At 42.9% G+C, this 25,354-nt stretch overlaps 1 protein-coding gene across 1 annotated transcript; it reads left to right on the forward strand.

The window, feature by feature from the left end:
- Window positions 1–24,203, forward strand: grap2b (GRB2 related adaptor protein 2b). The gene is given in 7 exon segments (XM_040146444.1): window positions 1–343; window positions 19,144–19,231; window positions 20,400–20,450; window positions 20,452–20,492; window positions 20,684–20,806; window positions 22,686–22,881; window positions 23,584–24,203. Coding segments are annotated over 6 exon segments (675 nt in total). The 5' UTR covers window positions 1–343; window positions 19,144–19,153; the 3' UTR covers window positions 23,770–24,203.
- Window positions 24,204–25,354: the final 1,151 nt, after the last annotated feature.

Consider the following 25,354-nt stretch of genomic DNA (forward strand, 5'->3'; position numbering starts at 1 on the left):
AAGACGGAGGTGTACGACTGCAGCGAATGGATGGAGAATATCAAGTAGCTCAGTGAGTCTTTTCCAGCGCAGGTACGAAGTAAAGTGAGTCCATTGATCGACAATACCACCGGCTCTCTGTCTCTCTGTCAAGATTAGCCTACCTGTAGGTACGAATACCCGGACGAGCGAGCGATCCCCACGGGGACTTGTCCTGAGCTCGGGGGTCTGAAGGGGCTGGGTACACAAACCTGCAGAAATGATGTGGCCCGGGGAAACAAACCGCTGCTCTTCCGCCTGTGAGACATAGAGTTCAATACCAAGATGATGGAGCTTGATAACAGGGATGCTCCTGCGGGGTAAGGTAAGACAGTTCGCTTTTTGTAAATCCATGATCATGGCTGGTTTTTTGTTCTTTGTTTTTTTTTCTTTTTTTCACGTGGAAAATACACCAGTGTATGGTCTGTATATCTGTAGTGATTCGCAGCTGTGTGGTCTAGGCCATATTTGATGATTTATTTATTTTCACTATTGGTGCCTGTACTGTACAAGTAGGCTGTGATGTGGTAAACAGGACAAGTGTCTCATACAATGTTCTTAAAGTGAAACCACTGGATCTATTATTTTAAAGAGTCGTTTTTTTGTTTTTCGTAAATAGTTTAAACCTCATCCACTGTATATTTTATTACTTAGGGAACAGTTTTGTGGTTTTGTAAAAATCGTGTTTGGTATTATGTACTATATTTACTTATAAGACAGCACATTCCTGTGATGTATCAGCCCTGGTGTCAGTAGATATAATTATTTTGTTTCAGGATATTTGCTTTGCACTCTCTGGCTTACTTCGTGGTCATTAAGCTTAATGCGTGTAAAGCATTTTTATAACATTAATGCACGTGTCTGTGCCGAGTGCCTCCATCAGTTGCAGAAAATGTATCCACACAAGCGCCCCAGCACTGACTGGTACTGCAGGGAACTCCCCCGACAAACAGTCAACAGTCCGTGTGTCCTCACTGCACTTCTCACCCCTGTCCAGCTGTTTGAATTACATATAGTCTCCGTCATCGTCGTACAGGGGCAAAAGCTTGAAAACTCGCGCCTCCTGCCTACTCCCTATTTCTTCCGCTCTCTCTCTCTCCCTTCTCTCCTCTATAATGACACTGCAATGGGACCACTGGGTAGATAATTAAATGTGAGACTCATGAATCTCCCTGGTGCTCTCCAGGCCCTGATGGTACATGTTTGTGTGTGTGTGTGTGTGTGTGTGTGTGTGTGTGTGTGTGTGTGTGTGTGTGTGTGTGTGTGTGTGTGTTCTCTCTTTGTCCATCTGTCTATCTGTGTGTTCCTCCAGAGCCCAGTTGCTCTTTCTTGCAGCGGGGGGGGCAGACTCTCAGCTGCAGACAGGACAGCACACTAGCGGCTTTGAACTGGCTGCCCATGAGAAATTAAAGGGAGATGGCGCAGTGTTTCTGTCTTCTGCATAATCACTGCACAGGGTCGTGGGTAGACTTGGACCTCCTGAAAATTACTAGTCAGTCATATTAATTGAGGGGTTTTTGTAATTTAATGAATGCAGGCAGAATATGTATGATTGTCAGCTGAAGAATAGAACTTTAAAGGGAGGAGGTTACTGGTCTTATTGCAGTAGGTATCTCAATCCTATTAAAGACACTTAGGGCAGACTGAAGAGGCGTTAAACATCTTTAATTTAACCATTTGCATACCATCATTTCAGTTTGTTTTTTTTATGTTTCTAATGTTTCTCTTAAATCGACTGAGAATTCGTCACAAATCTAAGAGTTTTGAGCCTTAAGCCTAAAGGTTGTAAGTGTGTTTGCTCAAAGTTTTCTGTCAGTGATTTGCCGACATATTCCTTTGGGGGGGGGGCAAAGCCCCTTCAAAGTAGGCGAGAGGTCTGAAAAGTTCAGTTGTTGCTGCTAAGCAGTTATGATAACGTGATAAGGTATCAGTGAGGCAGATAATCATTTCTCAGTCAAGAATATGGAGTGTTCCCTCTGTTTTATATATTATTTATTTATTCTTGTGCTTTTCTGAGCAAGGTGAATTAGCCTGCTTCTCTCCATCAGACACATTATAATTATTTTTATCTTCTATAGATAGATAGATCGATAGATCGATCGATCGATCAACAAGACACACTCAACACGCTGTGATGCTTAAATGACCACTTGTACAAAATTTTGCCCAAGCAGATAGACTACATGTAGCTTTACAAAGTCCTGCCAACTGCAGACTCATCAACACCTACACACTTGGCCTACCTGGGCACATGCACATGCAAGAACACACAAAGAGACACGCGCTCATGCACGCACACACACACGCACTCTCAAACACGCACAGTTAAATGGTGCTTCGCTGTAATGGTGGTGGGCCAAGTGGTGAGGTTGCTCTGCACTCAGCGGCACTGAATTTTTACTGACTGCCAGCCAATAGCTCAGCACTTCTCCCCATTGTGTCTGTGCGTCTGCGTGTGTGTTTGTGTGTGTGTGGGCGCGTGTGCGTGCGTGTGTGTGTGTGTGTGTGTGTCTGGCCATACGCTGTCGTTTGTCATTTAACACCTGTCAACATACACATTTTACAGTACATGTGTGAGTTGACAGCCAAACATCTGTGGGTTGGCTCATGCATTATTCATCATGCATTATATCGTAAAGAAAAAAAACACACATATGTGAGTTGCGTTAGTCTGAACATTAGTACGAACACACTCTTTGTCCAGTCTGGAGGAGCTGGACCTACTCCAAGACCTGCTCCCTGGCTGCGTAGTTTAGATTAGTGGCCTCTGACAGGGTTGCAATGGTAGAGAGAGCTGCTTCATCATTCGAGAGCTCCAGGGAAGCTGAAGGCCTCTGACCTCTCCTAAAAAAAACTCACACTGTGTAGCGAAGTGTCTGTCTCTCTATCAGCAAGCGAGGAGACTGATGCTCCTCTGTGCTTGTGATGATACTCTAATGGCCAATTATAATGTGTGCGCAGGGCTTTGGCCTGATTTCCTGACATATCTTGACAGCTGACAGTGTGCACAAAACAAGGCCACAGAGCCTCGTGTTCACCGTGCTTCTCTTTCTCCCTTTCTGCTCTACCGCAAAGGCCGTGTAAATGGCCATGTGCTTAGGCCACACCGGCATATAAGGCAGGACATTCAGTCTGGCAGTAATTTCACGTGTGGTTGAAAATGTGATTTTTCTATAAATAAGACTTCTACAGAGTCGAGGTTCAAGATTTTAAAAGTAATTTCTGAAAAAATCTGTACTTAGTAACCAATTCGAAAGGTGACCAAATGATGTAAAAAAAAACAATGAAAATATATCATATCGTATATCATAAAACATAAGAAGGTATGAGAGTATAATCCTTAATATTTTCATGAAAACGAACCCTGTTACTGTTAATGGTTGGCGTTTTTTCAGTAATAGCCATATAATCTGTTTACATTGAATTTCTTTTATAGTAGTTGTCATCATTAGTGTTGGATTAAAAGGACTTATTGCACTCCAAGGATTCACAGGAAACGATGCGCGTATCGATGTATCTGTCACTGAGGTTGGCGCTGTTCATCACGCGTCTACAAAACAAGACAACGGTCATTTTCTGCATTTTTTTTTTTTTTTTTTTGACGGAGAATCAGTTTTAAATTTTATAGGGAGTAATGGAACGAGGAGGAGCAGCCACAGTGAGGCGCTAAGTGAAGAGCTGCGGGTGGCAGGTCTCTCACACCCAACTCCTTAGCAAGTAACTTACCCCACTTTGACCAGCTGTTGTGTGAAAAACTGCTCGTGCATAGAATTTGATCGGGGTTGCTCAGGGCACGATGGATTGCGGACAGGACTTTATCCAAGCTTGAGTTTGTTTGCCTGCAATGCAAACCGCTATAACAGTTGCTCTTCTTTTGTATTTCTGACAAAGTAGCTGCTCAGCAAGTGTTTGCAGCCCCCAGACTTCTGGGACCTGTAGTATTAGACCCCACTGAGTGAACACTCTTTCCAATCGCCCTTGGTACCACTTAGCACAAATGATCAGAGAACAGCTGGACTGAGCATGAGCATGCTATGGGCAGTTTACTGATTGCACAGTGGAGGATTTTGAGCACTGAAGTCAGAACAGAATTACCTCTTCTTGCCATTTAGGATCAATAACGTGAATTTCATCCATGCGGCTTTAAAGCTATGTTTCTCATTTTCATACTGAAAAGGCCACTACTTTCCTTTGTCTCAGTAGGACAGAGCGGTTCAAAGGAAATCTGTCAGCTTTATTCAAAACCTGTTGTTTCTCCTTCTCTTGTTTTCTCGAGGAAAATACATTAGTAGGAATTTACCCCTTTCCTATTCTTTCTACACCTCATTTTCCCCTGTTTTTTAGAAGTAACTGCAGTAAACTGAACTTTCTGGCTGCCTCCCTCCATCAACAGAAATTCTCCGTTCTTATCCGCTCTAACCTTTCACTCTTTTTCTCTCAGCTTCCTCACCCTCTCTTTCTCTCGTCTCTCAGTGCTGTAAATGAGCTGACAGAGAGCCTGAAGCGAAGGGACTGAGCTCCCAGCACCAATCTGGTCCGGGCTCAAATGTCAGCCACTCTAACACACACACACACACACACACATACACACACACACACACACACACACAAACACACAGAAACTTTCTCCTCTCACCCTCCATTCTTCTACCTTTCTCATCCTCATCTAGTTTTTCCATCTTTTCACCCCCCCCAATCTTCCTCCTCTTTCTTCCTCCCTTCCTCTCTCACCCCTGTCTGTCTCTTGACATTTAACAGTCTGCAGTCATCTGCTCTGTAATTTCTAGTCATCTCTGGCAATCTAGCTATCTAAAGGGGGGTTAAGGATGGGATTTAAAGTGAGCCAGACAGGGTCGAGACAAGTGACGGTGACATTTGCGGGCGTGTCCGCGGCCGCTCCAGCGGGTCGTAAACCGAGCAGATCATTTGACGGAGCGGAGAAGTCGTCATAGAACTGTAGTTTAAACCAAGACAGCAGTGAGCGCTTCGCCTCTGCATGACGCCGTCACAGTTTTGAGCTGTCGATCACAAATAATCTCAGTCCAAATAATTTTAAGAGCTTCTTATTGTTAGGATGCCTCTCACTCTTGTCAACCGATGCTGTGTTAATGAAGAGGGCTGGGTAGCGGTTGAAATTTGTTGACACCGGTGCCAATATGATACCTGAGTTATATGGATTTCAGCACTGACACCAAAAGGATAACCCTTACCGATACCTCACTTATCTCTGTTTCTTCATTTATCACAAGTAGTCAGCCGAGTTTGCAAAAGTTAACAGCAGCTGTGCAAGAACTCTGTAACTAAAAACTAAACCGGCTCCAATCTAAATCAGAGACTGTACATTGATGCAAGGATCAGTGACAAGGTTACACATCTGATGCGACGTTCAACGCCAGCTTTTCAGTACAAAAGAGTTTTTGAACTTTAACCAAAAAACATTTGATACTCGGCCCTTATCATGAATGAATGGACATTCGATTTTGGTACTAAAGGCACTGAAAATTACATTTGAAAAGCAGAAACCGCAGTATGCACACAGCTCAATACCATCAAGGATAAATGACAAGTTTGCGTGTGATTTTTAGTCAACTGACCCTTTAACTGGAAAAAGAGATGTTAATCAACAGATTGTGAGATCAAATGGATCCAAAGGTGCATGTATGTAAATCTTAGACTGGGCTGAAGTCGATCAGAGAATCCTCAAATCTTTCTGAAAAATACAAAGGAAATATTTTCCCCACGGAACGTCTAATAGTTCATTTCAATCCGTAATGTGTCCTGTTGGTGACTTTTTCGATGTTACTTGTCCATGAAGAGATATTAAGGTTTAAAGAGAAGAGTGTTTTGGGGGGTTCTCTGGTTTCATTAGCATCTCTCTTAGGATATAACACTCAAAGCATAGTGGATTTAAAAAGAGTATGTGTGAAATATTTGGGTGACCGAAACAAACTAGTGCACCAAGCCAAGGTCTCAAGTCATGGTCGTTGTATCATTCTAAAGACGTGAGAGACTTCTGAAGTCCTCACAGCAGAGACACAGCACTGTTATCATGACTTATTTCATGAATTACACCGGACATTTAGACCACGTTTGACAATAAAAGGAGTGAAAATGAAAACTCTCTAGATGATGAAGACAGAGATAAAAACAAAATTCAACAGTGGCCTTAAAGGAACAGTTGATGGCAGTTAGTCTGCTGTTATGTTTTTAATGAAATTTACTTGTGATATGAGCAACAGCAAGACTGTCTAACATACACAAATAAATTCTACATGTAAAATCAGATAAGTGTTTTTCTTTTAGGACCGGTCCTGTAGAAAGTGCAGTGGCGTGGCGGAGCAGAGTGGTTCTTGGGGTTGGCGTTGGTGCTGTATGGTGGGGGGATGGAGGCCCCTGTGGGCAGGCCAACTCCTGCAGATGTACCATCTGGTGCCCCTGGCAGACAAGGGCACCAGCGTGACCTGGACTGTGCAGACCAACGTACAAAACATGACGAGCTGAGCACATGGAGAGAAGGGTAATGGGTACAGGAGTGGGAGGATCTAAAGCATGGTGGGCAAATTAACATGACAACAAGACACGATAGAAAGACAGGAGACCATAGAGGATGTTAAAAATGATATCCAAGTGAAGAACTTGTAAGCTTAGCCTATGAGTTTATTGATGAAGATGAGGTTCTGTAAGTGCTTTATCTGGCATGATTAAGGAGAAGGTTCGGAAATATATGGTTTGATCTGTCAAATATTTGGTACCTAGTTCTCCTCACAGCACCGGTGTCGAGACCTAGCATAAAAGCCATGATGCTGACCCGCAAAAGTGGAAACTAAAAGCAAACCTGCATTTACACTGTGTGATGTCAGCTATATCTGATGTCTTTGGCTCAAAGTCGGCTGAGCAAATAATACAAAACATAGTCCAGTAGAGAGTGTTAAAACCAAACTGGTGGCGCTGAACTTCTCACTCCGCTGACGACCAGTGGGCCTCTAATGGATTGGCAGCGTGGCTGAGTGAAAACCCCTCGACCCGTTCAGTGGTGGTGTAGTCAAAGTGCCCATCAAGAGCCACGAGTGACCACACTGTGTGAGTGTGTGAGATAGGAAAAAAAGGTCTGAGAAGTCAGAAAAGGCGAAACATAGCAAAAGAGTGTGTGGGAGGGTATCGAAGACCTGACTCTGAATGTGTGTATGTTTGTGTTTGACACGGGAGCACGCCGTCATGGCCGCGGGCTCTGTGGTGCGGAGCAGCGTGTCCACAGTGTGACATCGTTAATCAGTCAAGGATGTCTCTGATAGACAAGCTAGCCTCTCTCTCTCTCTCTCTCTCTCTCTCCCTCTCTCCCTCTGTCTCTGTCTCTGTGTGCGTGTGTGTGTGTGTGTCTCTCCCATTCACCCTGGCGTTGACTGAAAGCCCGTTTGTGTTCACACATCTCCTCCTTTCGGCTCCAGCGGCGGCCGCGTACTCAAGCAGTCTGCAGCGCTCTGCTGGCCCCTGCCGACCAGCATCAGTAGTGTCACGAAAGCTCTCGCCACCTCTCTCAGTATTCACCGCATGTTCAACATAATTGATATTAATCTTCCTCGTATTGAATCCCATTTAGGATGTGGATTTTGTAGAATCCACATCCTAATTATAGCATACAATAAAATTATCTCTCGGGCATCAGCTTCTTTTTAATCTATATTCCCTCTTTTGTGATTGGCAGAGACTTAATGAAGCAAATCAATGGGCTGTAGAACTTGTTACCTGGATTCACCCCGGGGTATATTTTATGAATAGAGTGATACTTTGTACATCGAGTTTGTGTGCACTTTCATCTAAATAACCCCAATGGGTTAGAGCATCGATTCCCATTTAAAGTTAACCCCTTGCATGCTGTGCATACTGAGGCAAACATGTCTGCATCTGTCTCCGTCACCCTGCTACAACCCAAGCGAAAAAACGGGACACAGTTAAAGTTTAGCTCTCGGCATTTGAATGTGGAAGTTGGAGGAAACATCGTTTTTGAAAATTTGCAGGATTTAATTTCCTCAAAATTGGGTAATATAATGTCTGTAGGGAGTTCTGTGGGCAGTTTTTGACATTCATTTCTTCCTCTCAGTATCCAGTGTTGGTGGGGGTGGTGAAATGGTGTGACCATCATCAAACAGGCTAACTTTCTCTGCATGATGCTCTCTCTTGCTGCTATTTACAGCAGGAGGGAGTTTCATTTGGGCAAATGAAGGGAAAGTAGGTGTCACAAATTGTGGAAAATGGGAGCTCTTCTCTTCCGCAGCCCCCATTTGACGATCTAGACTGAAAATGTGGCTTTCTACACTGAAAGCTCACATAGTGCAGCTTTAACCCATGCGTAAACCTTGTATGTATAGTAAATGTATATCTGTGTGGGAAAACCCACTTTGATTCTTCATCTTTATCATTATAGTCTTTGGAGCAAAGCGCTCGGTTTGACCCAAAGCGGACAAATGTCGGGATCACACTACAGAATATTTTTGCTTTCCAACATGTTCACCGCGTCCGATGATGTGGCTACAGAGTCAAACATTGTGGCCATTACTTGGCCATTACTTGGCAAACCTGCCGGTCGTTTCATTTTGTTTTCTCATTTAGTGCCGTGGGCATTTGAAGATATAGTCATGAAATCTGAGTAACACTGACTCTTTAAATGGTGGAGAGAAAAAAAAGCAAAATCTGGGTTTTGTCTTGAAGGTTTGAGGAGTAACGGATGTTTCCCATAAAACCTGAGGATATCTTAGGTCGACTCATCACTGACGTCTTGCTCAAAACTACCAGGCCGGTAGGTCTATTTCTAGTGTTGCTCAGTTTCCACTTTTCTTTTCTGCATGGACCTAAAGTGGCTGCTTCACAGGATTGCAGCCTGTGTTGTCTTCCATATGTTTTTTCTTCCTATGTTTGCCACACTTTTGTCCCTTTTGCAGCTTTGCACTGCGTGTTTTGTTTTCACTTTGTTTTTCAGTGTCTCCCTTTCATTTTGTGTTTTTAACAGAGCAACTCTTTCCCATTCCCTTTTGATCACACCCTCCAAGCCAATTTCCCGTGTTCCCGCCTAAACGGAAATACACGTCTAACTGTATTTGACAGAAAGGACCGGTTTTTCTGTGCTCGGGCTGGCTCATGGCTCTGACAGTAAAGGCGGAATGATTTGAACGGGGCAAACTGACTCTTAATAAGTCCTAATCTGTCAAGCATGTGTTGCCTGATTGGTAGATAAGCTCAGTGACATCTTTACTCTGTGAGAAAGTGAGATCATCAATTACACAAATTTGTTTCTGTGCACTCAAGAGCAAGAAACTCATTAGCCTTCCTCTCATCTTCTTTTGTCCCGGCCTCCTTCTGTCACTCCAATTTTCTCTTTCCAGTTTCTTGCTTTTTCTCCTCGTGCTCTCCCTCTCTCTGTGTCCCTCTGTATAAACCAAAAGCTACTCTAACAAGTGTTTGAAATCGCCCAAACAAATAATTGGCACACAGCCCGGTCAAACAGATGGTGATTTATACAGGTTAATGGGTTTTGCACAAAGGGCAAAAAGCGTACCTCTGATGAAAAGGTGTGACTGTTCTCCGCTGACACGGAGTGAAAAGCAAAGCGCACAGCTGACAGATGAGAAACTGACTGTGCAGGCAGAGATTATTCTAGGCCAGTGGATATTTATTCGGATGCAAATTGAAGAAGCATTTAAAGGATAAGACTGGCTATATTCTATATTCTTCTTTATAGTTTGCAGATTCAATTAAGAGACCAAAAGCGACAATGAATTGATCCCGCTAACAAGTATTGCCTGTGTATTCAAAGACTGATTGAGCTTATTCCTCTGTGCCAGAGAGCTCCATTACTGTCCAAAGACATTTAAAAACACATCAGTGATCCACACTCTTGCACCGGGGCGCATGTTCCGTCATTACCCACAAGACATGCACTGTAGTTTATTTTTGAATCAGTCCCACATACCCTGTCGTGCTGCCACAAATATTCACGCGTGTTCCAGATGTGTGATGATAGTAGGGGTGTTGATTCTCATGTTTTACTGACAGATCGAGTGGTCATGTAATAAACTAGATTCCAGACTGAGTAATTGCAAAGAGAGGAAATCTACTCTAGCGGCCCCGCGTTAGACCACCCTGATTTAAGACGTAAAAGTAACACTTTAAATACTTCCAATGAAGCAGAACGTCCAGCCTACATTTGTGTAGCTTGTTTACCAGTCTTACACTCACACACTCTCCCGTCGGGCTCCTGGAGGCAGTCCGAATGATCTCTGAGTTTTCAGACCGTGTTTTGACTGAGCTCCTCGTCATCTGTGACACCGGCAGGTCTTGGCTGCTTGACAGACAATTCAGACGTGGATGATAAAGGTAAAAGGACTGAGCTTCCTCTAAAATGAATACACCTAAAGTTAACATAGTGATCCATAAAATTGGTAGCCCAACCGGTACTGGGTTTTTGAGGACACTACTGGCTCTGATGTTTGGGAGTTTAAAAAAATCCATTAAGCGATAGAAAACAAACAATCTGGACCCAGATCCCTTTTAGATTTGTGTCCGAGATACATACTAAGCAGGACATTTTACAGTTGAAAAATCAACTTGTCAGTGCTCTGTGGTGGACAAACTATGTAATGTTGACACGGTGTGTGTAAACGACCTCAGAGCTTGGCATTTCTGTACTTGAAATTTCTTCAACTGACATATACACCGATACAGTATATCAGTGCAAAGGACTGTGGTTAACTGCACAACATGACACGTGTAAAACAGAAACTCTGTTTTTGTAGTTTTTTTTTAATTGCCCCCCCCCCCCACTTTCTTTTAGGGACTAATATGGCAATACTGGATAACTGTCCAATAACTAAGCCAGGTCCTAAAATCTTGATTTTTGTGGTTTTTATTTTCCTGCGACATTCATAATCTCGTCTGGACCTCAGTGGTCCGTATGGAAACAGATGAATCTGAAGCACATGTTGGTCCTCGAAAGTAGTAGTCACAACAATGAACTTAATCTCGTATGTGACTGAGCAGTACAACATTTTCGTGATAAATTGACAGCCCGCTCTCCACACACCACTGCTCTCAGTAACACCTCTGTTCTGCTGAATTATTAAACTCTCAGACTTGGCAGGGGGTCCTGTGCGTGTGTGTGTGTGTGTGTGTGTGTGTGTGTGTGTGTGTGTGAGAGTTTGTGCACATACAAGACTCTTTCTGTGCAGTACCTGTATTCCCTCATCTCCTCATCTCGACCTTCACCCACTCTGACCCAGTGTCTGTCCTGTGTGTCATCCAGAGGAGATGAATATGCATGGTATTGAAATGAAGGTCATTTCAGCACTGTTTGCAATAGGAGGACACACTTGGGACACACCGTTGCCATGGTGAGGAGCATTTTATGCGGACCGAATCCTGAAGTGAGCTGACATACGCATATTTTTTGTTTCAAAGAACGGGAAAATTTTAATGAAAGCTGGACTAAGAATTTGAAGTTTAACGCACAAAATGATACTGTGAGTAAAACAGCACTGATGTTTGATTTAATGGATATCTGACCATATTAGAGAATTTTAATTAATTTAGCAAAGGGAGGGTCACTTTAAGTATGGTTGAAAGCGCAGTCCCAGGAAACATAGCGTTACTGTTAAAGGGTTACAAAGAGTTTTAGAACAAGAGGAAAATACAACAAGTTTGCCCAACCAGACAAACCCTCTTCAAATATTCCAGCATCTTCCCAAGATCCTAAATCCACTTTACTTGATGGACTCTTTCTGTGGTCTCTCACCCTGCAGCCCAGACACAAGCATTCATTTCACCGCCATTTCAACCCAATGGCACCAATAGTGTTATGCAGTATTATGCATGGCTATGGTGATGTATGAGTCCAGTGGACAAAGGTGAGGTATAGACTCTCATTGATGGAGACAGATGGGCTCTTATCTGTCATTATGTCCAGTTACAAGGTCAGGACACTGAGTGGCAGTACCGCGTACTGGCAGGCCTGCCAGTGCATGGTATTTTATTGATTCTCGAGGCAAAATTATTGTTTCACTTAGGCCCATTTCGCAGGGAGGTCGGAGTCAGCCACCAGTAGAGCTGGAGTTAATTCAGTCTTTATTCAAGGAGGCTTCAACAGGGGCCATGTTTGAGTCCCCCTTGATGAGTGCCGGTCTTCACTCCGCTCCTCAAACAAAGTGCTATGAAGATTGAAGACCTTTTCAGTGCAGCTTTTGTGATCGCTGGTTTTGGAAGGCATCTTATACACAGAGAAATCTTTTATATAAGAGGAAAACAAAAGCTTTATAATGATACTCACTAGACCAGACTGCAGTGGAGCCTGGACAACATCAGCATGATGAGACCTGCATTCTGAGCAAGAGCAATTTATACACTTATTTAGTTTTTTTTTCTCATTTGCTCTGTTAACCTTGAAGTTCAACCCACCGCCAAGTGAAGCAAGTTTACGTTCATTCATTTAGGCTTATTGAAATGAATTCTGAAAACACAAGAAGACCTGAGTAAAGCATGTGTATAAACGTCTGGATAAGGAAAAGCGGATTCATTAAAAACATTAATTACCACACTTCTTCACATCATACAGTCATCAAAGATTGATTACGCATTTAAATGTGACAGAATCAGTGGTTGTTTTTTTGTTTTGGTTTTTTTTTATGCATGATTTTACAAAGCCGCTTTTTCATGTGAGGCTGTGATATTTCTGTTCAAAAACATACTTTTGTGCCCATGCAGTTGCATCTGGGGTGTCTTATTTGGATCAGTGTGTGGAAGAATTACTTACTGTATTAAAAAAACAAAAGGTGATGGATTGCATAGTTTATTGATTTATCAATAAAAGGCAAATAATGGGCCCAATATTTTTAGTAATCTGCTTTCATCGGGGCGCACTGGTCATCCAAATAACATCCAGTTTATCAAAAAAGGAAGAATTTGGCAGTTTTTTTTTAATACGACTTTGCCTTAAAGCTTTGTGAAGTTTTAGATTGTATCGACTGGTCCTGACGTGATATTTTTCATTTCCAACCTGTACTTGGAGATCGTGCTTCTTTCTGTGGAGTGCAGCTGTTTTCCTGTCAGGGACAGAACTCTCAGATTTTATAAATGTTAGAAGGAATTTTGAAGTGCTGAAACTTTTCTGTTGGTCTTTCTTATTTCAATTTCTGATGGGAAATTTTTTTTGCTGGTTTTAGATTTTAGATTTTTCCTTTTGTCGAAGAACTCCAAAAGTCAAAATCTTTCCTTTCTCATTCACCTCCTTTCATTCCCTGCCTCTTCAGACTCGGACAGAGGTTTGGGAGTAGGGAGATGAGCAGAGGCAGGTAAGGTAAATGGAAGGAAACGCAATGTTTTACTCACAGAATATTCATCGTACATCTCTGTCTCTTTATTGCCAAATACATTTGACTTGTGTCTCCATCGTCCATTTGCACTCACGTGCTGCGTAGAGTTTGAAGTCCCTCAACACCTGAAAGATGCGACTGTCAGTGTCGCAGAGTGTTAACGCACACAGACGTGCACACATTCACGCAGACAGGCCTGAGTTAACGGGCCCATTAATGCAGAATGACAGCCCTGCACTGAGCCATATACGAGTCCTCTCCACCTGCTTAAACAGAGTTTTATGAGCCCTGTCATAAAGCTGTATGGGATATTTCCTGGGCTCAGGCCATTAAACACAGTCAATAGCGTGTCATCCACACAGACAAGAACACACAGATGACAATACCGAACCAGTTACGCCTGTATATTTTGTTTTTCCTGATGCTGCATAATAGGCTGCATAACAACAGATGCACGTACAGCTGTAGGTCACCCTGGCAACAGCCATCAAGAGGCAAATGATTCTTTTGGCATTTTAAAAAAACACAGTAACACACCCACATAAATATAAGGGTCCATGGAGCCCATTATCAACCCACCCATGGTGGGAAAGCTGATTGCTTGGAGCCTGCTTCACCTTTTTTTCCTCACTTCACATTTGCTTTTCGGCCAAGTCACATGCTCAGATCCCCACCGAACGCCACACGGGGATCTTAGCATTCGTGGCAGACCGACCACATGAGACTTCCTGTGAATATCAGCGGGAGAGACAGACACAGTGTTGGTGGTGGCACCGTGTGCTTGCGTTGCCCTTAGCTGCATCTCTGCCTCCTAACACCTCCGACACTTTCTTTGTCTGCCCCACAACTCTTTCTGTCTAGTCTGTCTTTTCTTACTCCTTTTCTTACCTGACTCTCATCCCGCCTCTCATCCCGCTTCTTTCTTTTCGCCACATTTCCTTTAAAGGACACTCTACCTCCCCCCTCTTCCTTACTTTGCTCCTTCCTCCTTCCCCAGCAGGCATATTCTGTATCTCTGTTCCTGATAATTTACGTGACACTACAGGTGCGATCACACTCTCAGTTTGTTTGCTACTATGTGAAACATGGTGGAAACATGCTATTTGTTGCATTATGTTAATTTGGATAAGTACACGTGAAAGAAGGCTTTCAAGCCAAAAGTCACATGGACTAACAAGTGGCTTGCATATTGGTGACATTGATTTGGAAAACCTGCAAGGTATAAAAGGTGTAATATATTATCTAATATACAATATAACAGAGTCAAGTCCCCATAACTGTGGCTAAGGAATCTTTTGAATTCTTTTTTTTTTCTTGTTTTCATATGTGTTATGGACACATCCAGAGGCATACAGTATGGATATATGACTCTGGAATTTGAGAATCTTAATAAAACACATCACAGTATAGGCATTTTTATATTGCATTATCGATAATTACCTATTGAGACATAGAGCATTTTTCAGTTGAGGAACTGTTTCATTTTAAAAACAGATGGGAATTTCAATTTAGAAAAACCTGGCAAGTTAAACAGTTGACAACTAAAGGACCTTCTCTTCATATTAATGCATAAATCATGTGAAAATCCAGTACTGGTATTAAGAAGTTCTGCACATTGATTTGCACCACTGCCCACAATGGTCTAATATGTCCAGAGATTTAAGAAGGAAAGCTGCCACTATATAAATGATACAAAATTCTGATGACATGGTTATACCATCTCATGGTATGGTCATAAAGTCTAACCCTATGTTTCAGCCATGATAGCTGCATGGCTATATGGATGGTGATGTCGGTCTGATGGCCGGTCCACCACTCCAGACTGAAATATCTCAACAACCCCTGGGTGGATCGCTGTGAAATTTGGTGCAGATATCCATGGTGCCCAGAGGATGAATCCTAACGACTTTGGTGATCTGCCGACTTTTCATATAGCGCCAACGTGAGGTTGACATCTGGGGTTTTGAGTTGTGCATTTCAACAACTGTTGGATGGATTGCCGGAAAATTTGGTACACACATTCATCCATTCTAGCGCCATCATCAGATCAAAATTCAGAAATTTTCAGTACTTTGGTTTATGCTATAATACCTGCAAAACTAGTGACATTCCCACCAGCCTCATGTGTAAGTTGTGAATTGTGCTAAATAGCAAAGGTTCACATGCTAACAAGCTAAACAGTAAACAGGGTACACAATATACTTGCCTGTCATTAGTATATTAGCATTTTGCTCAAACTGCTGTGCCTGAGTACAGACTCGCAGAGCTGCTACCGTTGCTGTAGACTCTTTGCTTTGTTTCAATAATAAGCTTCGCCAGTATTACAAGGGACTGATTTGACAACATCTTTCCCTTTATTAAACAAATTTTTTATGCTATAATCACTTAAAATTTTTATTGCCACTCACCGCAGACAGGACTGAGACAAATCACTGCACCCATCAGTGCAGTGACACAGTCCTCCATGCACCTACCCGTCCGTTGAGGGACGATCTCTTTTTGAATTGCCTTTCCAAGTGTATCTCCCATCTTATCTTAATGCTTTTGTGGAGGTTTCCCTTGTCTCCTTGAAAGGTTTGGTCTGACATGGGCATATAATGTTAATTAGATAGAATAGATAAATCTGTCTTTCCAGTAAATAAACATAATAACAATTAACAAACAAAATTAACAAACCGTATAAATATCTGAGGTCCAATGAAACCTGAATGACGTAAGTCTGTAGAAAAGGATGTAAATAAGAACCTTATTTCATGTCCTGTAAAGTCACCTTCTGTGTATCTGTGAGACACACAGAAAAGTTGGTGTCTAATGATGATCTGAACTGGTTGAGAACAACAGACTAAACTTGACTGGAAAACAGATATCTCAATATCCCAGACTCGGGTTTGTCTTACAGGCTGCTGCCATCATGTGGCAAACAAAATAACTGCAGCAAGACTCACCCCTTAAATCTGACATTTCATCTTCAGATTCAGATTCACTGTATTTGTCGTTCTAGCCACGTATATAACATACACATAGCCGATTGCAATGACGTTTCTCGTGGGACGCTGGCACTAAGAAACCAACAAGACATTAACAAACAAATTAATATTATCTGAAGTGCCAAGGTTAAAAAGATGCATTAAAAAAACATGGCCGGTTGCAGCACACATGGAACTATCAAGCGTCTCCAGTTGGGAACTGAGTGTTCAAGTTTATGTTCTTACTTTAGTGTTCAACCGCTTAACAGCCTGGGGGAAGAAACTACCACGCATCCTAAAGGTGTTGGCTTTTGATGCACTTATGTCGCCGTCCAGAGGGCAGACGGGCAAACGGTCTGTGGACGGGGTGAGAGGAGTCTCTTACAATGCTGGTGGCTTTCAGGTGCATCGCTGCTGACAAATGTTCCCAAACAGAGCGGTGAGGCAATCCGACGATTCTCTCTACTGTCCTCAATATCCTTTGCAGAGTCTTGCGATGGGCCGTGTCACAGTTCCCATACCGGATGATGATGATGCAGCTGGTCAGGATATTTTCAACAGCGCCCCGGACGAACGTGGTGGGGATTGGGGGTGGTAGCCTTGCTTGCTTCAGGTTCCTTAGGAAATACATCTCCTGCTGAGTGCTTTTCGCAAGGTTTTTTTTAGTTCAAAGGCCGGTAGAGGTTGTTGGTGAGGTGATGTCGCTACCCAGGAATTTGATGTCGCCCACTGTCTCGACGGTGGAGCTGTTGATATGTGTTTTCGAGTGATCAGCTCGCTGCCTACTGAAGTCAACAATCATCTTTGGTCTTGTTGGCAGTAGGAGAGAGGTAGTCATCTTTGCATCCGACTAAGTTGTTCACCTCCTCCCTGTAAGCAGTTTCGTCGTCATTGCTGATCAACCCCACCGCAGTGGTATCATCCGCGAATTTGACAGTGTGATTACTATTGGATTTTGCAGAACGGTCAAGAGTCATAAGTGTGAACAGCAAGGGGGGGGTCAGCACACTCAGCCCCTGGGGGGTACTTTAAACATCCTACCACGGGCATAGATGACTCTGCTTGTTTCACAGTCTACTGTGGTGCTATAGCTCGTGTTGCTCTCCTTGGCACATTTGATTCAGAAAGTGAAGTTAATCGTTTCCTTGTTTTACAGTTTAAAAAGTACTATAGTTCAATCTATAATCTATAGTATCAGTCTAGATTGTGCAGACTATACAGTATTATTAGCGGGGCTATGTCAGGTGGGTTATCGATTTTTACATTACAAATTTTTTGTTTTGGCAAGTAAACATCATAATCTAAAAAATTTCAACAACGGTTTTCATCAGTTAGTAGTAAATTGGACTTTGTCACCCCCAGACATTTTAAAGCTCAGCTACTTATAGCTTAACGCTAATATGCTAATGTTAGCCCTAAACTTTTATCTTGAGTATACAGCTCGATATAAGCACATCTGTTGGTGTTGTAATGTTTTAAAATGCCTGTTGGTATTTTATACATGTTAACAACTATTAGATGCTACATGCTGATGCTTATTATGTAACATTTAGCATGTTAAGTCATTGTTAACTTGCAAATGTTAGCATTTAATGTACAGTTATGGTTACCATACAGCTAATACTGACAGAACTCAGCCATTAATGTTAGATTGAGAGTGAAAGTTTATTCCTGACCTCAGGCAACTCAGGTCTGACAAAACAATTAAATAACTCAATGTCTACTTACTAGCTCTTTCTGGAGCTTTCAACTTTGTTTTCAGTTGCATTTTTTTCAATACTTTTCAACTTCCTTCCGTTCATACAGTATTTATTTCCATTCCTATGTGCAGCGCATGTAAGTCTTGATCTTTTTTTGTGCATCTTTACACCTGTGTCTATGTCTGTGTGCGCTCGTGTGACTGTGTGCAAGTGGCCAGCAGCGACAGAAAGTGTGTTCCAGTAGCAGCTGCACTTTGACTGTGCTTCCTGTGAGCCAGCAGCAGAGTTTGTTCCTTCTCTTTGTAGACCCTACCGTCTCAGCTCTGCAGGGAGAACAACACACACACAGTGTTTCTGTCTCTTCAGTGAAGCATAAACGGCGACAGATTGTCATTTTGAATTATGATTTTTGGCTGCTGCTGTTGTCTGAACTGCCAATACGGACTTTCCTCCCATTGTACTGAAGGTGGTACAGTACCTACCAGCGTACTGGATCTTCACCTGGACCAGAGTCCAGGTGCTTGTGATAGCTTATTGATTCTTATGACAAATCCATTTCTTTCATGTGCGTAAAAGAAAAACGAAGGGGAGAAGACAGGTTAAGGTTTAACTTATTTGTGGTGCTTGTGGCCTGCAAATATCAGGATTGTGGTGTATGTTCCTATGGATAAGACAGATAACAGAAAATATTTATTACACCAGTGTCAGACCTAGGACACATTTAAATGTGCAGATTTTTATAGCTTCCCAAAACGCATTACCCACAAAACGCATTTAGACATCTAGGTTAAACCTGGGTTAAAAATACTAACTATAACAGCTGCTTCCACATCCCTTTGATGCCTGTATTTCAACATGTAGGTGGGATCTGCTTCACATCCGAACAGCGTTTGCATATGTAACTTAGACCTCTTAAACCACTTTAATCCTTCAACCACATTTAGGGCAGGTTTAACTGGGTTGCTTGACTTTTAATAATCCATATAAGACTGTCAGCTAATTGGCTGCATAACAAGATAAATAAAACTACAAATATACTTGGAAGTTTCTCCATTTGTAAAACCTGCCAATCTAACATGTTCATACCCCCCCCCCCTTTTTAAGGTCCTTTACCATGGAGGCTGCAGCGAAGTACGACTTTAAAGCTACAGCTGATGATGAACTCAACTTCAGAAAGGGAGAGCAATTGAAGGTGAAGAGCAAAAACACACACACACACACACACACACACACACACACACACACACACACACACACACACACACACACACACCAAACACTCCTTAAGGTAACACATTGTTCCTGATTTTTGTTTTCATTAACCTAGTGCACACATTACAAGTTATGAATAGCCCTCAATATGAAAAACATTCCAATGTGCAGGTTGTATTTGGTTCCAGCAGCATTTTCAAGTAAATGAGTGTCACCTAGGTGAATGGACATTCAACACGGTAACAAAGTGTGGGTAAAGAACATTATTTGTATCATTGTGCAGTTGTTCTCCATTGCGCTTATTAATAGTTTGTGCAGGTGGTTATGAAAATGTGTCATGAAACTGCATCTTAGAGCTCAGATCCAAGTTTATCTCCTATTTGCACAGGTTAGTCAACGCAATGAAATCTGTTTTTTCTCTTTGGGCTTTCTTGACAGAAGTACTACGAAAAATAAAAACAATAAATAGCAAAGGCAAGAAGAAAGTATAAGTGAAATGTTGATGTATTGACCGCACAGACAAAATCAAAGTGCAGTATTCACTCCCGTGTAACACAGCTGAGTTCTGTGTGTCTTGGAGACAGACTCCCCTCGTGACCTTTTGTTTTTCAAGATGTGACGCTCACGTTTGAACCACTGATTCACGATCACGCTCTATAAGTGTTTGTCTTCCTCTAAATTTACAGTGATGTTTATAGACGGGATCCTTCAACCTCAATCAGTAGTGCAATGAGGTTATACGGACTAATAGGACTTAATAGGACGTATGATATGTATTAAAACGAGGTTCAAGGTTCAAGATTCAATTCACAGATGGTTTCTGTCAGCAATAACACACTGGTTTCCTAAGGTAAAGCAAGGTAATTTCGGTCGTAGCTAAACTCATCGTCAGAAGTTTATGATTGGATCAGTTGATTAACCAGGAGGCCAACCACCACTTTAAATCCGATAGGGGAGCATCAGCCTGACCTTGTTCAACTCTGCAGCAAAAAACGTAGACTACAGTGGTTGTTCCTCATGTACTGATTTAATTTCTGGTTTACCTCCAAATCAGTATCATGGGAAAAGAATCCTGTTTAGTATATTCACCTCGATATGACTTAATTTCAAGTGAATGTGTCTCATGTGATAGTGCCTCACTGTGTCAGATTCTGCAGACCACTGGGAACTGGTACGAAGCAGAAGTCGATGGAGTTGAGGGGGTTTGTTCCGAAAAACGTCATCAACATTCACCTACCCGGGTAAAAGCCCTCACACAAAGCCACTGAGAAAGTGAAAGAGAAATGTTTCGATAAATACAGACACTCGCTATTTTTAAAATCACACAGAGGAGAGGAAGAAGTCATCATCACCATGGTGACTTTGTTCCTCCCTGAACTTGCTATTCCTAATTTTTAAACTCTCAAACCTCTTTCGTCCTCCGCGACTCCAGCTGGTACCAGCAAGGTGCCAGTCGCCGTGATGCCCAGGCGAGGCTGATGTCACAGCCTTTTGGGGGCCTTTCTCATACGAAGGAGCCAAAAAGGAGCCCGGATGACTTCTCCGTCTCTGTCGGGTGCATGCACCGTGTTTCTATGTGTGCGCGTAGAGCTAGCAAGAGCTAAAACTGGGTTATTATTTTCCAACTAGCTGCGAATTGTATTTATAAAGTGTTTATTATGTACGTAGTTAGTGACTTCTAACAGCTAAAGAGGTGGCTTGTACTGTTTTGGTTGATGCAGGCGAATTTGGTGCTGTGCTGCTGCTCCAAAGATACCAGCGTTGGCATCCATCTCTACCACAGTAGTGGGCCTACTGGTGGAAACCAATAGTTTCCAACTCTGTTTGTTGAAATTCCTTCTTCTTCTTTTTTTTTTTTTTCCCTGCCTGCAGTAATCTTGTCAATCAAAATTTCTCTCCATCTGTCTTTGTCATTCTGCGTCACTGTCACAGCAGTGAGGGCTAGAACCTGCCATAAGTAGTACTTGTTTTGCACTTTCAAATATATGTGTTTGTGTGTAACTTTCTGACCACATCACTTCCTACTGCAGACACATTTTTTTGTCAGTGACACTGCAGCTGTAGCTTAATGTTACCAAAATTGACCTACTCACCCGTCTTGACTGGAGAACGATGCATGTAAATAGATCTGCAGCTTCCAGACTTACACACACCACAGAAATTTGATGTTTTGTTACAAGCAGGTCATCCCAACTCTGGACACTTACAGATACAAAGATACGCTAGAAGATTTTATTGGATTTGAGGCCGCAGTATAACTGGACATTCTATGACGTAGGTGTTCCTTTGCAGCTCTAAATTAATCTGCCAGAAATGAACTATAGGTACAGACAGCAACAGTGACGCTTGGCTAAAGACTTCGCTGCAAAGGTTATTTGCGTAACAACCACCACCAACAACAAAAATATAAATAGCTGCTCAATCTGAACCAGGCAAATTTAATTTTCAAACTGGTTTGATAAATCAAATAACAGTGAGAGGAGGAATGTGACCAGCTCTGCACGGGGAGAATAAAAGAGATGCGGAGAAGTCACAGTTCACGTGAGGGAGCGAGAGAAAAGCAGCCTGCGTGAGGGGCCGCGACGGCATTTCACAATGTTATCTCTGCTGGAAATGTTTTAATAATATCCTGTAGCAGCAATTGCTATTCTCTCTTCTTGAGAATGAAAGCAGACCTTTTTCCGGTCAAAAACAAAATGGTCAGGATTATAAAACTCCTGGCTCAGCCTTGCCAGCCCTTCCCCGTTTAGCTAGACGTTGCCTAGCAACGCAAAGGGAGGAACTCCGGGACTCGGGAACTATATGATGCTATGATGTTTGAAACAGAAACGTGAGTTCAAAATTAGTTACGCGTGTAAGTCGACGACTGGTATTTTTAATTTGATTGCACTGGCATTTGCCACGTGGGTCGTCAGTAAAGTCACGGCATGTCCGACTTGTCTGGTATTATCTCTTACTTCCTTTGCTACGATGGATTCTTCGCTGTAGTAATGTCAGTGCAACATGGAAGACCCATTCTCAAAACGCAAAACTTCCGAGTAACTGACAAAGATTTCCATGTTGATCTTGTAGATGACTGTAATATTTTCACTGTTTGGGAATGATTTTTTGTTTTTGTCTCGAAGCAGGGCTGTAGTGTCCTCTCCCGTCTGTTCTTTTCTTGTTTCCTCTTCTCCCTCTCTGCCTCTCCTACATCTCCATCTCCCAAACCTTCGCACTGCTTAATATTTTCCGTGTAACACTTTCTCTTCCCCTTTACATCCTGTTCGAATCCACCTTACCTTGGTCCTGTCTCCTTCTTTCTGGCTGGTGGCAGGAATATGGCTGATTGTTAAATAACAGACAGAGATTGTTGTAAATAGGCTGCTCAATGCGCCCTTTTAATGCAGAAACGTGGAAAAATCCAGCATATCTTTTATATTGCTCTCTTGTAGATATGCGGCAGATGTGCAGCACTTCAAGGTGCTACGGGACAGGAGAGGGCGGTATTTCCTGTAGTCAGAAAAGTTCCCTTCTCTCAACCAGCTGGTGGAGTATTACAAATACAACTCTGTCTCCAAACAAACTCAAATATTTCTGCAGGAGACACGACAGGAGGTAGGAAGTACGAACGTAAACCCGAAGGAAGCGGCAAACTACGCCCCAACTAGAAAATTTTCAGACCCATGGTAATGTAAGGGGACTAAATGACCCGCAGTGTGAAAGCAGTCCTGGCAAGCTGTGTAGTATTAAGCTGATGTTTGTTTTTTTTTAGATTGAAAAGTATTTTTGAACGTGATCCTCTGAATACAGCGGAGACAAACAGAGGAAATGAAGTTAAAATATATGTCCCAACAGCGGAGAGGAAGCTCAGGATATCTCCCAGCGTCCCCCCGCTTCTCTTCCCACCCACCACCACCCACACCTGCACCACGACAGGTAGCCAGCAACGCGGCGTGTGCTTGTGCACGTTTCCTCTGCTCACACGGATGAGCGTGTGTATGCTGTCCGCCGGAACGACTGTGCGTACGTCCTGTGCGTTGTTGTGTGTCACTGTCCGTGTATAGGATGCTCTGTGCACATTTGTAGACGGGTCAACCATCCAATCCAAAGATTTTATAATACTAGCAATAATAATTTTATTATCATAATAAGATTTTCGTAGTAATGAAGATCCTGTGAATTTTTTGCCCAATCAAATTCAGGGTATGACACTGTCTAGAAATGTCTGCGCGCAAGAAATGAAACGTAGGAACTTCTTGCAGCTGTAGCACTGAGCCGAAAAAGCGAATCTGGATCAGCCTGCGAAGGTCAAAGACACTCGTCTGTCCGTGTCTCATCTCGTGTGTCCAGCGCAAAGCTCCCTCCAATCCGCGGGTCGCGGCTCTGTACAGTTTCCGCGCCGAGGAGCCGGACGAGCTGGGGTTCAGCGCCGGCGACATCATTGGGGTCCTGGGGTGCCCCGACCAGGCCTGGCGGAGGGGCCTGCTGAGGGGCAAGACGGGCCTGTTCCCCGCCAACTACACCAAACCCATCTGACGGGGACACACAAATAAATACGTGCGATATTACAGTAACTCTCTTCTCCAAAGAATTTCTGTGCGGAAACTTGCGGCTTAACCCGAAACCTGCATTAAACCACAATCCTGGCAGCGAAAGGCTCAGTGTCTTGTGACTGATAGTGTTAGTGTTGGACGTGTTGAATAAAAATGAAGGCTAACTTGTCGGCTTAGGCAACAGAGTGTACGTGGGATGTCCGTTTCCCATCATGGCAGACGTACCTTTGGTGTCCTTCTAAGAAACATACAACCGGTTGTCTGTAAAACGGATTTCGGGACTTTGCGACGATTTGACACAAAGTTTACGTATTTAGACCAGTAACTTTATAAGACATTAATCCTAAACGCGGTGCATTTGAGGCCAATACGCAGCATCTGAAAAAGGGACACCTGCCTTTGCAAAGTGACTGAAAACACAAAGCAATCGAACCGATTCCAAGGTCATATGCTGTTTCAGTTATTGTGTAACGGCATATGACCTTTGTTCCACTGAATCTGGTCTGAATATTTGACATAAAATGCAACATACCGCAAATGTGATATTCATATATATGAATGTAACAACAATAACATTGTTATTTTCACAGCGCTTTATTTTTAATAAAAAACAAACAAACATTGATGAGCATTATTATTGAGAGTTGACAATGTTTTTTTTTTAATTATTATTATTTATTCAGGAAGAAATATGCATATATTATCTGTATCCACGCCATCCATATCTGGATCGAAGTACCTCACCTCGTCGGTGGCTCCGTAAAACTTTCCCCTGGGCTCCGCAACGCCCCTATCAGACCACGACATGCCCGACCCTCCGGGGTAACGAGACACAGCGAGCCACGGCGTCATTTCAACCCGGGAACCCCTAGAGGTCGCGACCCGATCGCTCGGCCTTCCAGGACTCGGTTGGAGTCCAGGGCCTAGTCCCCTTCAAAGCACAGGGCAGATGTCCGTTAAATAAAACCAGGCAGTTTTGTTTATTTGAACTGAACCCAGGATTTGCCAACGCCACCCATCTCCTCGCATTCCGTTCGTCGGGGCCTAAACCGTTTGACCTGCATGTGGATCAGCCACTTGCTCCGTTTTGGTTTTTTAAAAAACTGGGACGATCTGGCTTTTTGTTTTTTGTTTTTTGCGCAACACGAACGGAGGGTGGCCCGGGACCGACAGAAAACGAAACCGCTTACAATCGTGCGTGTTTCCACAGAGGCAGCCCCCCCCCGGGGCAAACCCCTGCTGCGTTCGCGTTCCGCCTGCACGCCGGTCATTCTGTCACTATTTATTTATTTATTTTATTTTGTTTTATTAAAGATGAATTAAATTGGTATTTAAAGGGTCGCTGTGGCGGTATAGAGACGAGCTGTGTGCACGGGCCGGAAGAGAAAAACAGCATGTGGCAGAATTGAGAGAATGTGTGGTCTAGGTTTTTATTTTTACAGTATTAAAAATGAAAAGCGTGAGCGAATGACACCGGTTAGTGTTTTCAGAGTCAAACAACAGAAAACCCGCACCGTATCCACTGACTGTGGGGGGACTGTTTCCGGGCAATTCGAGAGTTTTGCTGG

The sequence above is a fragment of the Xiphias gladius genome, chromosome 15, assembly GCF_016859285.1.
Source record: "Xiphias gladius isolate SHS-SW01 ecotype Sanya breed wild chromosome 15, ASM1685928v1, whole genome shotgun sequence".
Lineage (NCBI taxonomy): Eukaryota > Metazoa > Chordata > Actinopteri > Istiophoriformes > Xiphiidae > Xiphias > Xiphias gladius.